Source organism: Coccinella septempunctata, chromosome 1 (genome assembly GCF_907165205.1).
Source record: "Coccinella septempunctata chromosome 1, icCocSept1.1, whole genome shotgun sequence".
NCBI lineage: Eukaryota > Metazoa > Arthropoda > Insecta > Coleoptera > Coccinellidae > Coccinella > Coccinella septempunctata.
The window spans coordinates 1107123-1120003 of record NC_058189.1 but is presented as its reverse complement, the minus strand read 5'-3'; the positions used below and the strand labels follow the sequence as shown (position 1 = coordinate 1120003).

The 12881-nt window shown below is 35.4% G+C and overlaps 2 protein-coding genes across 4 annotated transcripts in view; one reads left to right on the top strand and one right to left on the bottom strand.

The window, feature by feature from the left end:
• LOC123320993 (activating transcription factor of chaperone) overlaps positions 1-9227 on the top strand; it is a 30284-nt gene extending 21057 nt beyond the window's left edge. Inside the window, exon 4 of the mRNA XM_044908497.1 lies at positions 8164-9227. Coding sequence (XP_044764432.1) covers positions 8164-8990 — 827 coding nt within the window. The 3' untranslated portion in view covers positions 8991-9227. The remainder of the gene's footprint in view (positions 1-8163) is intronic.
• Positions 2247-12843, bottom strand: LOC123321003 (N-acetyltransferase 9-like protein). 3 transcript variants are annotated; one of them, XM_044908512.1, is made up of 4 exons: positions 12707-12843; positions 12276-12385; positions 11814-12133; positions 2247-2767 (listed from the first exon to the last, which is right to left on the bottom strand). In XM_044908512.1, the coding sequence occupies exons 1-4, from the start codon at positions 12781-12783 to the stop codon at positions 2756-2758; spliced, it is 519 nt and encodes a 172-aa protein (XP_044764447.1). In that variant the 5' UTR covers positions 12784-12843; the 3' UTR covers positions 2247-2755. The 3 variants fall into 3 exon arrangements, with proteins under 3 accessions (XP_044764447.1, XP_044764454.1, XP_044764442.1); XM_044908519.1 differs by having other exon boundaries at positions 2247-2764; XM_044908507.1 differs by lacking the exon at positions 2247-2767 and having other exon boundaries at positions 11599-12133.
• Between the last annotated feature and the right edge of the window lie 38 nt (positions 12844-12881).

The window sequence follows — 12881 nt, the reverse complement described above, 5'->3', positions numbered from 1 at the left end:
GTTAAAGGAAGCCTTAAAATTAAAGGGACTTTAGGTTTGATTATGAAACCGGCCGTTAAAATGACATTAAAGGAAGCTTTAAGCTTAAAGTGATTTCAAATTTGATTATGAAACTGAACGTTAGTCCTAGCAAAAATGATTCTAAAGGAAGCTTTAAGCTTAAAGGGGCCTCAAATTTGATTATGAAACTGGCTGTAAAAATGACCCTAAAAAAGCTTCAAGCCTACATTGACTTTTAACTCGATTATAAAACTGTACGTTGAAGTGTGAAACTAAAAAAATGGTCAAAAGATTAAGTTGGATAATTAAATATAATAATATAAAATAATTAAATTAAATTGGTGAAGAAAAAATGGAAACCTTTGAAACAGTCTCAAAATTTAACAGTATATTCAGGGTGAGTCTTTGACTCGTACAAATATATTAAGAGTGGATTCTTGAGGTCAAAAGAAACATTTTTTTCCTTTACCATTTTTTTCGAATCGGCTCGGTTTAAAAAATACAGGTTGTTGAGAAACAATAAAAAAAATATTATTTTTAGTTCTATCTCACAAACGGTTCTATCGAATGAAATAAATTTCTGAAGATAGTTTTTCATTTATTTGATTTTTTTTTTTCGAATACAAGATATCATCCACGTCTTCCAATTTTCTGATTATGATCATTACGAACCATAAAAATACCATAAATTCAAAGAACCCAACTCTTGAAACTGAGTCGGACGCTATCTAATGAAAATTTGAACGTTTTGTAAAATGAAAGTATTCTTCATATTTTCGAGTAATTTGATGTTCAAAAATTAAAAAGAATCTGTGAAATTTGTACCATTGGGTACTTTGGCTGAATACACCTCTGTTTAAAAGATCTACAGATTTGTAGTGCTCAGATTTAGCTAGTTATTCTGAAGGTAATTTTGTTTTTCCAGGGTTGGCACAGGTTATTATGAAAACTTAAAATGGCTATATATTTTTATCAGGGCCGAATCGGAAAAAATGTTATGGGAAAAAAGTGTTTCTTTTGACTTCAAGAATCTACTGTTAAAATATACATACAAGTCAAAGACTCACTCTGTATATTCAATGAAATCAAGTATACGGTGCCGTCTGAACCTATGCTTCATGGCGCTCAGTTCTCTTGAATTACTTTTGTTCGATAATGCCCCTATCTTTCTTAACATTCATTATTGCTATATATAATCTGAAACAAATTTTATCGCCTCCGAGACACCATTATAACTTTTCGGTTTCGCTTGCCTACCCATGATAATTCCAATTCCGACAATCTGGTCATATCGATTTTAGAAAGGTGACCAATCTGATGTATTCATTTACGCAGGTTGTTTTTTTTTCGCACGAAACCGCAATAATTTATCATCTATAGAAATGCAAGACATTCGTCGGGAATATGTCGCAATCGCGATATTTTAATTAATTCCTTGAGCAATGTTTGCAGAACTAGTTTTCGTACAACTATGTGGAAAATATCGATAATATACGACGTTATGCATACCAGATCACCTCGACTGATTCCGATGGATTAAACTACACATAAACAAATTATATAAACCCGATCATTCGGTACACGCCTCACTTTCTACACCGATATTGTGTATTTTTAGCCGAAGTTGGAATCTCATGAAGTTTTTTTCAGTCAATCTCACTATTAATAATTATACATTCGTTCTTTTGTGCTTATTTCCTTGTTTTCTTTTTAATGAGTTTTCTTTCCAAAAAATAATAAGAATAGATGAAGTTTTATACGAAAATCCCGGCGTAGACCTTGTTGAATCCAGGGAGGTGCAATTCAGTTCAAAACTGTTTGGAAGGGTGATGACGTAGAAGGTGGCAATGTCAAGTTCACTGACAGAACAGAGGCGTAGCATAGATAATGAGTGAAGTTGAAGTTATAAGGAAAAATATGGTGTTTCAACGGCCTGTATCTTTTGATAAAACCGTATTAGCCAAACTTTTGGATACTCAACCTGTTATGGGAGCATTAAACGAACGTATATTAATTTGAGTGAAGATTGGCCTGCAGACGGAAGCAAATTGAAGGTGAACGTGATATCGTTTTTTTTTAACGGAAGGATAAAGAAATGAGATAATAGATAGTTCAAAGGGTTGTATTTCCTATTATATTAGAAAGGAGTTCAGTTGGAGGTCTATTGTTCTAAAGTATTCCCAGCCTGAATTTTTTTAGCTTAACTTTGGAGTTTTACGTGACAATAGATAATAATATCTTCTGTATCTGGGTTATAGTATTTAGAACCAACCTGAATACTACGCTTTATTTTTAGAAACGCTCTGGCATACTCAGTGGCGGATTAACTTAACAGTTTTGGTCAACCTAGGCCCTTAGTTATGAAGAATGTTGAATTTAAACAAATAATTCTTACTCACTCTGTGAAGCTACTTTGAATTGGGCCCTAGGCCCGGGCCTACTTGACCTCAAAGCAAATCCGCCACTCTGCATACTTTATTCGAAGTATGAATCTCTTACAATATGATTGTTACCTTTATGGTCGGGTACTATTGAAGTTTATTCTTTGCACGCCTACATTATCAGTAAATTAACATTGCTTCCTACCTCAACATGAATTGTTATGAAGAAGACTTCAAACTCACATGAATATTATTCATCCAACCCAACTGTAACCACATTGGTGAAGCCCATACTCTTCTTCTTCATAGAGTCTAGACCCACGGTACTCATTTGGTCAAGGTCTTAAATACTTGCTATTTTGCTGAGGCATTTTTCAGTAGTGCTGCTTGAAGAAAACAAGAAAAAATAAATACATATAGGTACTGTGTTGTATACTTCGCAATTAAAAAAGAAGTGAGAAATGAAGAAAATAAATTATTTATCAGTTTAGTGCTGCTTCAACCTAATAATTATCTTTGTGTGTACCTTCACCCACCTGAAGATGCTACTCCAATAGTTTCTCAGTTTAATTTTACTCATGATTTTCGTTTTCAAATTCGATTGATATCAAACAAATCTTCAGAACATTTGGTAGGGTACATAATAACGGAGTACATTGCAAATTGTAATCGTAAATCAGTTAGCAGAATAAATGAGTAATGTTCACGAAGCTGTAAACAAAAACTTTATTCGTTGTTGATTTCCAATAATATTAATCAACTGAATGGTATCTTTCCACCCAAGGTAAAAAAGCGAATAACTTCACGAAGGTTATTGTTACAGATTTCTGGAATATTTAATGCGAAAAGTTTCTCTTCTGTACTCCTTTCTGTATCTAATCAACGAAATCGCGAGGTCGAAAGATATCTGGAAGTAGATGATGGAAATAATCCATTAACTTCCTAGACACGTTGTTTTCGATAAACTTGCAACATTGACTCTTGGTTCTGGACTTAATTAATTGAGATTCGCGATGTTTATGAATAATGTATCAGGGTTAAACGATGTAGTTTAGGAATTATTACTTTAAACATTCATGATAGGATGTCAAGTATCTTTATGTTTTGAATTAGCAGAAATCAAGGAAGAGAAAGCTTAAATTTCCATTCATTATTGAAACAGTTTTTCTCTATCAATAAAATATGTGAAGAGTAATCAAATTGTTGAAAAGTTTTTTGTGGCATTGTGCACAATGCTTTTAAAACTCGAATGAGGTAAACCATGTGTAAGTTTAGAACTCTCGGAATGCTTTAAATATTTTCGTGAAGGAATGGATGGTTATGTGTGAAAAACAAAAAACCAATTGAGCTGCCAGTTCTCATATCCATTGATTATCGCGTTTTTAATCGCCTTGATCTGTATTCTAAATATGGAAGAACATCAAATCACGATTTTTTTAGTGAATGGGATTCTTCGAATTTTTTATCATATCTATTTTAATATTATTTCCGGGTTGATATAGTTTTGTTATCAGTGTTTCTACACATATTTAAAAATAAACTGCAAAATACGAGAGTCAACATATCTTGCTTTCTGAATTCCTTCCTGGATACGTGCCATTGTCTATTGATCACAACTTTTCCCACTTGAGATTTTCATTCATAAAATGGAAAATTTTTATGAATGACTATCCACTTCAGATCGTTACTTGTTGTGATGAGCTCACACAATAAAATACAATGCGAAAAAAAATTATGAAAACTGCAGCGAAAACTTTCAATCTTCAAATATTCATATCCTATAAAATTTTTCAATTTTAGGACACCCACACACGAGCATTTGAGACGTTTATCGCCTTTATTCATCGATAATACATTTAAAAGACGTTGGGGTTTCAAAGAATGTAAAATATCATACAAATCGCGATGAACCAAAAAAAAAAAGAAATCAAAGAAGCTGTATTGATAGTAATGGTTAGGTGAGAGCGTTGTAAACGATCATTATCTTAAGAAATTGATCATTGACTTACAATAAATTCGTGTTAATTAATCTGGCATCGACATAATCAAAAAAATGGGCAATTATACTAATTTTACTCCCAAACAATTATAGTTTTGCAGGAAAATTAAGAATGCCAATGTGCTGTTGTTATGTCTCTTCGGGTTTTCCCAGTTTATTTGGTTTATCTAGTGAACTTCTACCTGGAATCAACATATCAGGGAATTCCTTGATTTCTTGAACCTGTTTGCAGTTTTCCCAAACGAGCATAACTTTCTTATTGTAAGGTTGGTACACACTCCAATCCAAGCATGATCCCGTTGAAGTTGAATACTCAGAATTGTCATTTAGCTGGTCGGTTAACTACTACAAATAACTTGGTTGGTTTCGAACTTGAATGTTTGTAGAACACACTTCCATCAAGCCTTTAGGACCATGGAGAAATAAACGAAATTCTTATCGGAAACACACAACTGTTGAAACTACAAGTTTTAAACGCAGCTAAAACTAACACGTTCATTTATTATTATTTGAATCAGGGTCGTTGTGGCTCGGTTACCTTTTTGGCAACTGCGACCATGTGGATCTTTTGTTCTTTATCCTACTCCTTCATAGTAACCCAAGGAGCTCGTCAATGGTGTTGATAAAACCGACAACATCCTTAGGAGCTTTGGCCGTTGCCTCGTGAGTATCCAGGAACGGTGTCCCTATATGAATGATTCTTAGGCCAGCCAGCTTTGGACACCATGTTTTCAGCTGTTTCTGCTTCTGATCCACAGAGCCTACACATCTAATCTGCTGTCTTTCCCTGTGCCCAGTCAGCAGTCCCACCATCACCCGAATCTCAGCTCGTGGCAGCTTCAGCAGCTTTCTGTTGTAGGTCGGTGAAATCATCACGAATTTCTTTGACTGAGTAAGTCCAGGACTGTTTCTTCTGAGGGTTATTCTGTTGTTCAACGCCAACCGCTGCCTTACATTGGTCTTTTCCAAGACCACAGAAAAGCTCAGGTACAGCAAGTGTTGATGCTCTTTTGGCAAGTTCATCGGCTTTTTCATTTCCTTCAACACCACAATGCCCTGGTACCCATAGTATAGTCACTTTATTGCCTCTGGCCAGTTGCTTTATGGTATTACGGCACTCCTATGTCAGCAGAGATCCCTGGCAGTGTCATTTCAGGTACCTCGGCGAGGCCTGGCTGTCACTGGCTATATAGATATGCGCCCCTTTGAGGGGCGCATACGTATGCAGCCAGTGTCTTGTAAAATAGAGGGTTCACTTCCCAGGGCTTTAGAGATCCTCAGATTAGGTCCATATAGCTCATGCCGGTGCTTCTCTCTGATTTTGATCCATCAGTAAACCATGTGGATGACTTTTTGTCCAAACGATTCACGAAACTTATTGCACTAGAACGGTCAGCTATGACCGTTTCAAAGGGGATCATTTTTTCCCAATGAAAATCTTGCTATGACCGTTTCAAAGGGGATCATTTTTTCCCAATGAAAATCTTGACGCGTGTACCAAGCCTTACGAGTTCAAATGCCCCTGTCTGGGATGCGGTTAATCGATTCTTCGAATCTATAATTTCGCCGATTTGATGGCAATGTTCATTGCGATTAATTCCCCCTTTGACTCGTCCGTACCAGTTCCATATCTCTGTCCTCTTGTTTAATTAACCTTTCACTCCAATCAGTCGATGAAAACATTCCTTTAAGGATAATTTCCATAAGAACCTTTTTCGAAGGAAGTTTCACATCAAATTTCCACATATTGAACTTTATGATTTAGTTCCATTCAATATTTTCTAGAATGGATCACTCACTGAAACACTGGCTTCAATCATGATTGGAAAAATGCAGTTTTATTGTATTAGTACTGGCGTATATCATCGAACCAGTCAGGCGTTTCCCATATTAACCCACATAAACGAAAGTGTCGGATCGAATATGTTACTAACGGTTAACAGCATAAACACAAGGAATGTTGCAACTATCGAAATAGAGAATGGTAATTCTTATGTTCCGACCTTTTATCGGTTCATCGACCGTTATGGACATATATGAACCAAGAACAACACTATTTGAAATCACAAACCATAATAAACGAGTACCTACACCAAAATATGAACGCTAATTTATTGGCAGAGTATTCAACTCAACACTGACCAATCAATTCATCCGAATATTTGAAAGCAAAAAGTAACAGTAATTCCATAAAGCAAAAGTAAACAAATGGCGGGAAAACTATCGAAATTTATTGTAAATTAACGATTTTCTCGACCATTTTTGAAAAGTATTATTTCACTAGATTATACCAGATAAACCTACAGATATAGATATAAGGAATCTTCTTGAATCCAGGGTAAAAATGTCGGAAAACACACTAAGCTGTGACACACTGCGAAATTTCTTTAAATTTGAGGAGAAACTTTATGACCTATAAATGATTTATAGGCGAAACTATTGTTACATTTTACAGTTTTATCGTCAAGTTTTCCTATCGAGAAGCGGAAACAAGGCGTCCTTAAAAACCTTCGATTTACAAGATATTTTACAAGCATACAATAAATCAAAGCTTCCAACTGTTTCATTTCCTCTTTGATTTCTAATGAATATCAACCCCACCTTGGTAACGAGGACTTCTACTTTTACTCAAATAGGTTAATTAATTCTTTTTCGCGCTCCTGTTACTTTTCTATTTTAGTACAAAATGTTTCTATTTGCCGACTTGAATATTCCATACTCGCCGTTTGTTCATGAGATTATTATTTATGCATTATCTCTTCCTCTTTTGAAATAATAAATTGAATATATACATTGCTACACCCACATTATTCTGTAGCAATCAATGTAATCAATTAATCAATTATGTACTATGCAGGGTGAGTCTTTTACTCGTACAAATATTTTAACAGTAGATTCCTGAGATCAAAAGAAACACTTTTTTCCTTTACCATTTTATCTAAATCAGCTCGTCTTAAAAGATACCGGCTGTTGAAAAACCATAAAAAAAGGTATTTCTAAGTCCATTCCACAATCGGTTTCATCGAATGAAATGAATTTCGGAATATGGTTTTTTATTTATTTGATTAATCTTTTTCGAACACAAGATATCACCCACGTGACCCTTACCATAAAAATACCAAAAATTCAAAGAACCCAATTGTTGAAACTAACGCTATCTAATGAATATTTGAACGTTTTGTAAGATAAAAGTATTCTTCATATTTTCTCGTATAATGTGCTGTTTTCGAGAAATTTTATGTTCAAAAATTAAAAAAGTATCTGTGAAATTTGAAAAATTGGGTACTTTGGCCGAATACAACTCTGTTTAAAATATCTACAGATGTGTAGTGTCACAGATTTAGCTAGTTATTCTGAAGGAAATTTTGTTTTTCCAGGGGTGCCATAGCTCATTATGAAAACTTAAAATGGCTATATATTTTTATCAGGGCCGAATCGGAAAAAATAGTATAGGAAAAGCGTTTCTTTTGATCTTACTGTTAAAATATTTGTTTAGTTTGTTTTATTAAACCTCATTATTATCTGTTAAAGAGTTCACGAATAGATAGATCTGACAAAAATTCCAACAAATTCTTAAAACTCCTGTGGGAAACGCTCATTGCTTGCAAAAAGATTTCTTTTGATATTAATTTGGAAGATTACAATTCTTATATATTTGAAAAGTTCCTGTCGTTTTTTTGTGAGTTTACTCTGCCATAATCTGCATTTTTTTTTGTTTGACAAAAATTTTTTAGACTACCCTACAGTTTTCATCTTTTAACAGTGATTTCCTCCATGTTTCAGAACCTTTCTTTCTCGATGTGAAGATGCTGCCCGTCCTGGACGAATTGGATCAGTCCCGCTATCCGGTGAAGGTTGAAAACTTCAAGGCTCCGTCCAAGTCCATGATCTTGAGCGAGTTCGACTCTGTCCCCATGTGCGACATGATCGAATGCGCACCTGCAACCACCATTCTTACACCACCGCAGAGCCCCCCTAGCGAGACTACCATGTTGACCACCCTAAAACCACTAGTGGCGACACAAGCACCGATATTCCAAGTTTTCCAGCACGAACAAGCATCTTCTGGTATTGTACCTGATAAGCAGCCTCTCGACAACGTTCTCGTTTACCAACAGGTTGACTACCCTGAAGTGGTGACCCCTCAACCTGACATTGCGCACGAGCTTGCAGTGGTAGATGAATTGGTACGAAGCCGTGTCGAGAACATGCAATGGAGCAGCGGACCATCTTCTCCTTGCAGCAACAGCTGCAGTAACAGCAGTTACGAAGACTCTTGCTCTTCAAGCGATCCAGAATGGGTACCGGAACCAATTGACAATCTAAACCAACCTCCAAGCGATGTTAAGACTCACACACGCAAACGTTCGAAGCCCTATTCACGCACTGTTGAAGACAAGAAATCACGAAAAAAGGAACAAAATAAAAACGCTGCGACACGCTATCGCTTGAAGAAAAAGGCCGAAGTGGAAGGGATACTATCGGAAGAAAAACAACTCGTACAACAAGGAGAAAAACTGACCAATCAAATAACAGATATCAAGCGAGAAATCAAATACTTGAAGGGATTGATGCGTGATTTATTCAAAGCAAAAGGTCTAATCAATTGAAATTGTTGTATGGAAATTCTGTATTTAAATGTTGATCCAATTTCTGTTTCTTGTATATTTTGCTTCAAGTTTAGATTGAAGTGTAGCTTAAGGAAAGATGTTATAAAGTTATGTTGTCAATGAATTATTTCCTCTGAGATTGTTCATCGATGACATAATTTGATTCTTAATCATTTGTGCTTACTCATACTTATATTAACATGTAGGTTTTCATCTCAAAATAAAGGATGATTTGGGGCCATTATTTCATTCATTCTTAAAAAACCGTGTCCCCATCTAAAGCAATAGGAATTTTTTCATAATACATTTCCTTTTGTTTAGTATTGGAGATCACTTTAATTTTCCACATCTCAACAGAAATTAAGAGCTCAGTACAATTCAAGTATCGAAGGTATTATGAGGAAACAGCGCATTTTATTTCCGTCATTTTATTTTTCAAATGGCAGCACTATTGCACGATATACTCGGAGGTAAGGCGTTTTAAGTCACATTTTCAGGAATGTACTTGTCTATCTTACGAAATAATAAATGCAAACAAAAAATTTAAAACTTCAATGAATTATCGAGTTTCACTGATAGCGAATTCCATTGGTATACTAATATTGCACTAGATCAGGATATTTTAAAACACGGAGTTTATAATATGGACTCAATGCTTAGGTACCAGTTCAACCAATGGAATCTGCGATAATTTCAAATTCAATTGGTGATGTTAAGTTTAGATCTTTTGGAATTATGCACTTAGTGAGAACTACCCATGGAATTCGCTATATAACCTCGATATTCAGAATATTTACGGTTTGCTCAAACAATCAATGAATACTCAATAATACCTTCACCGAAAAATTTATTTTTTATTCATTATAGAATATCTTCGTTTTGATTTTTAATTCAATCCAGGATTCCGGACCGTCTTTATTCCTTTGTCAATCCTGAAAAACGATGTAGCACAGTGGAAAATATCCTAAATTTGGGAGATAACCGAGTCCGCAGATTGCTGCCAGGGTACGCCCAACTTAACTTCGTAGCCGGGATTCCTCACCGTTCAACTTTTTCGTAATTCGGCTATCATTCATTTTTTTTTTTGTTACCGTTATAGTAAATTACAAAGGAGTCCACCGGTGCAAGGGCAATTGTTGAAACCGACCCTCTAGACGAGCCTCCCAGTGTCCAGAGATAAGATCCTCCTCCTATCCTCCACCTATCCTTTGCCACAATTTGTGTTGTACCCTTACTGTTAGTACTGCTGGTGTGAAAACCCGGGGGAGCAGAACGATCTCGCTCCTCAGGGGTGGACTGCCTTTCCTTTTTTCTTAACTTGCCAGTGTCCAGCCCCTTCTGTTGGTACGAAAGTACGAATTTCTGCTGGTGTGTAAACCCAGGGGGAACAGAAAGCACTCAGAGGTGAACCGCCTTATTTTTGTGTCGTCTTGCTCGAACCCTAACCCTGCTGAGTTCCGAATTCATTGCTCGTTAAGTGTGAGTCTTGGTTTTGGCTGAAGAACGAATCCGTAACACCCGTGGCGCGTTTGAGATCTGATCCCCTTTTCTTTCAACTCACTCCGTGAATTCACCACCTTTGCTGTTGCTGTTTGTATGTAATTCCAAGAATTGAAAAAAGACAGTTTCTATGTCACCTATTGCACTGTGATCTAGTTTATCTCCCAGTGAAACGGTGGATTTTAAGAGTTGTGTAATAGTGCGTATTGTGTTTCTTATTGCGAGTCAGCGAATAAAAGTTTTGAACTATGATTTTTTTTTTCACTGGTTCCCACTAACCTCCTAGATAACAAGAAACCTTGTCTTCGACTCAAAGCTCCCAGGTTTGGTTTGCTATTTTTCCCTTTAAAGAATAGGTGGCGCTCGAGACAAGTGCGGAAACGTCGTTACATTGGACTTAACACACCTTACCTCTGATATACTGAAATATTTTCAATGCAGCATCATTGTACCGATTTTCTAACAAAGCATATAAACATCACAATAGGGAATACTCCTTCTTACAAAAATGATGTATTTTTTATGAAATATCTTCAAAACGTCACATTTTAAAATAACCATTTCAACCATTTCCCAAAAAAATTGATTTAAGTACTCAAAAATGAAAAATAAAAATGGGTATATAAAATTTAAAGCGTTTTGTGTCAATTGCACAAGCTGGAAACGTCGACTGAAATATGCGTTGATAATAAAGGGCAGCAAATACATTATCTTGACAAGATAGACAAAGATGGCTGTCTATGAAGTCTACGACGAACGAGGAAGGTCGTAAAATTTTATGGGATTTTTATGGCCGATTGCTGTTGAGGCTCGCCAGTAAGTACACGCCTTATGATGGCTGTGAATAAACAGCTGTTATTTTATGAACAAGCTGATCGGACATTGTTCTTTTTATTTTCTAGTAGGCGCTGTTGCCAGTTAAACTTGAAACAAAGCCATTTAAATTTTAAAACCCCATATTTGAAGATTGATTTTGAATAGTTTCCGTGGTGAATTCGATAAATTCATGAATGAAACTCATAATTATTCAGTTTAAACTTTCATATGCATTGATAACTCAAATTGAGGAGAATTCCCCATTATTCATCCATGGTTTTTCAACCGAATGAATGAAAATATGTTCATTTAACATATTGACTGTATCAGCTTAGGTTGAAGCTATCTCAGTCATATTGACTGAGATTGCTGTTAAAGTGTTAATACGAGGTATTGATAAAAAATCGAACATCACCCGAATTTCTCATCATTTAATACTCCATGAATAGGTAATTGACTTTCAATCCATTCTATCCACTTAGAGTCTACATCCTTCTCCATAGTTACCTCATTGAAAACGTCAACTTCTTTTGTCTGAATAAATCCCATTTTCCGGAACATACTGATGCTTTTTGAGTTGGAGTTTCCTATTTTCACAATGAAATGTTTGATGTGGATAAAAGCAATGCCATATAGGAACATATGTAACATTGAATCCCAACCTCGTTTCTTCCCTTGACTCGTTACTTCTGCGATCATAATTTCAGCCTCAGCGCAAAGTACTCCATTTATATCGGTTAAGAAAAAATTCGTATCTCCAATCATAGCAACAATCTCATCTTTAGAATTAGTATAGATCTCTTTATCCAATATTATGAATGTGCATTCTGGAAAAAATTTAATTTGAAGATTCGGAAATATACTCATTTTTTATGTATGATAAATTAATTTAGAAAGCATGCCAGTTTATTGGATCTTACACCGATTAAGTTGTCTATGTTATATACATGAAGCAAATGAAAGACTTACTGTTTTCATCAAGAAGCCATGATTGTTGCATATTATATTCTTCTTCGAGAGATAGTTGTTCGGATGAAGTGAGGTTTCTTAACTCCTCTGATTGCATCCAGGTATGATACCTGAAAATGCTTAAGAAATAAGTCTAGATCCTTGGTAAGCACTTATAAATATGTAGATGGACATGTATCTTATTATGTTGACTAAGAAATTATCCCTTTTCATTCAAAAATGTTGCAATAACCGATGGAATGAATCTACTGAAAGAGGAAAGCTCAGCTCAGTTCAATAGATGGAATTGTGGGGTTTTATACTCAATAATTACTATATTCACTATTCAGCCCCGTCTATCCTTCTTTCCTCTCATCACTATCACGAATCATATTTTTGATAGCAGCACATACCCAAACCTGACAAAATCTTTGTTAAAATAAAGAACTCACTTTGGTACATGCTTCTTCTGGTAGGGTACTAATATGACTCTGCTCCCAATTATTTTTGTATTTTTATTAAGTATCATTCTTTGCAATAAAAATATACTGCTTCTTGACAAAATCTACATCCAAAGATTAACCTCTTCTTTGCTACATGCTACATCAAACAATTAGGTTAGGAAAA

Bases quoted from the DNA above. Each gene is read 5' to 3' on its own strand.
- LOC123321003 (XM_044908507.1), bottom strand. From the start codon at position 12,783: ATGATACTTAATAAAAATACAAAAATAATTGGGAGCAGAGTCATATTA. The intron at 12,386-12,706 runs GTGAGTTCTTTA...AAGCATTTTCAG, and splicing joins CAGAAGAAGCATGTACCAAA to GTATCATACCTGGATGCAAT. The intron at 12,134-12,275 runs GTAAGTCTTTCA...AATTTTTTCCAG, and splicing joins ATGGCTTCTTGATGAAAACA to AATGCACATTCATAATATTG.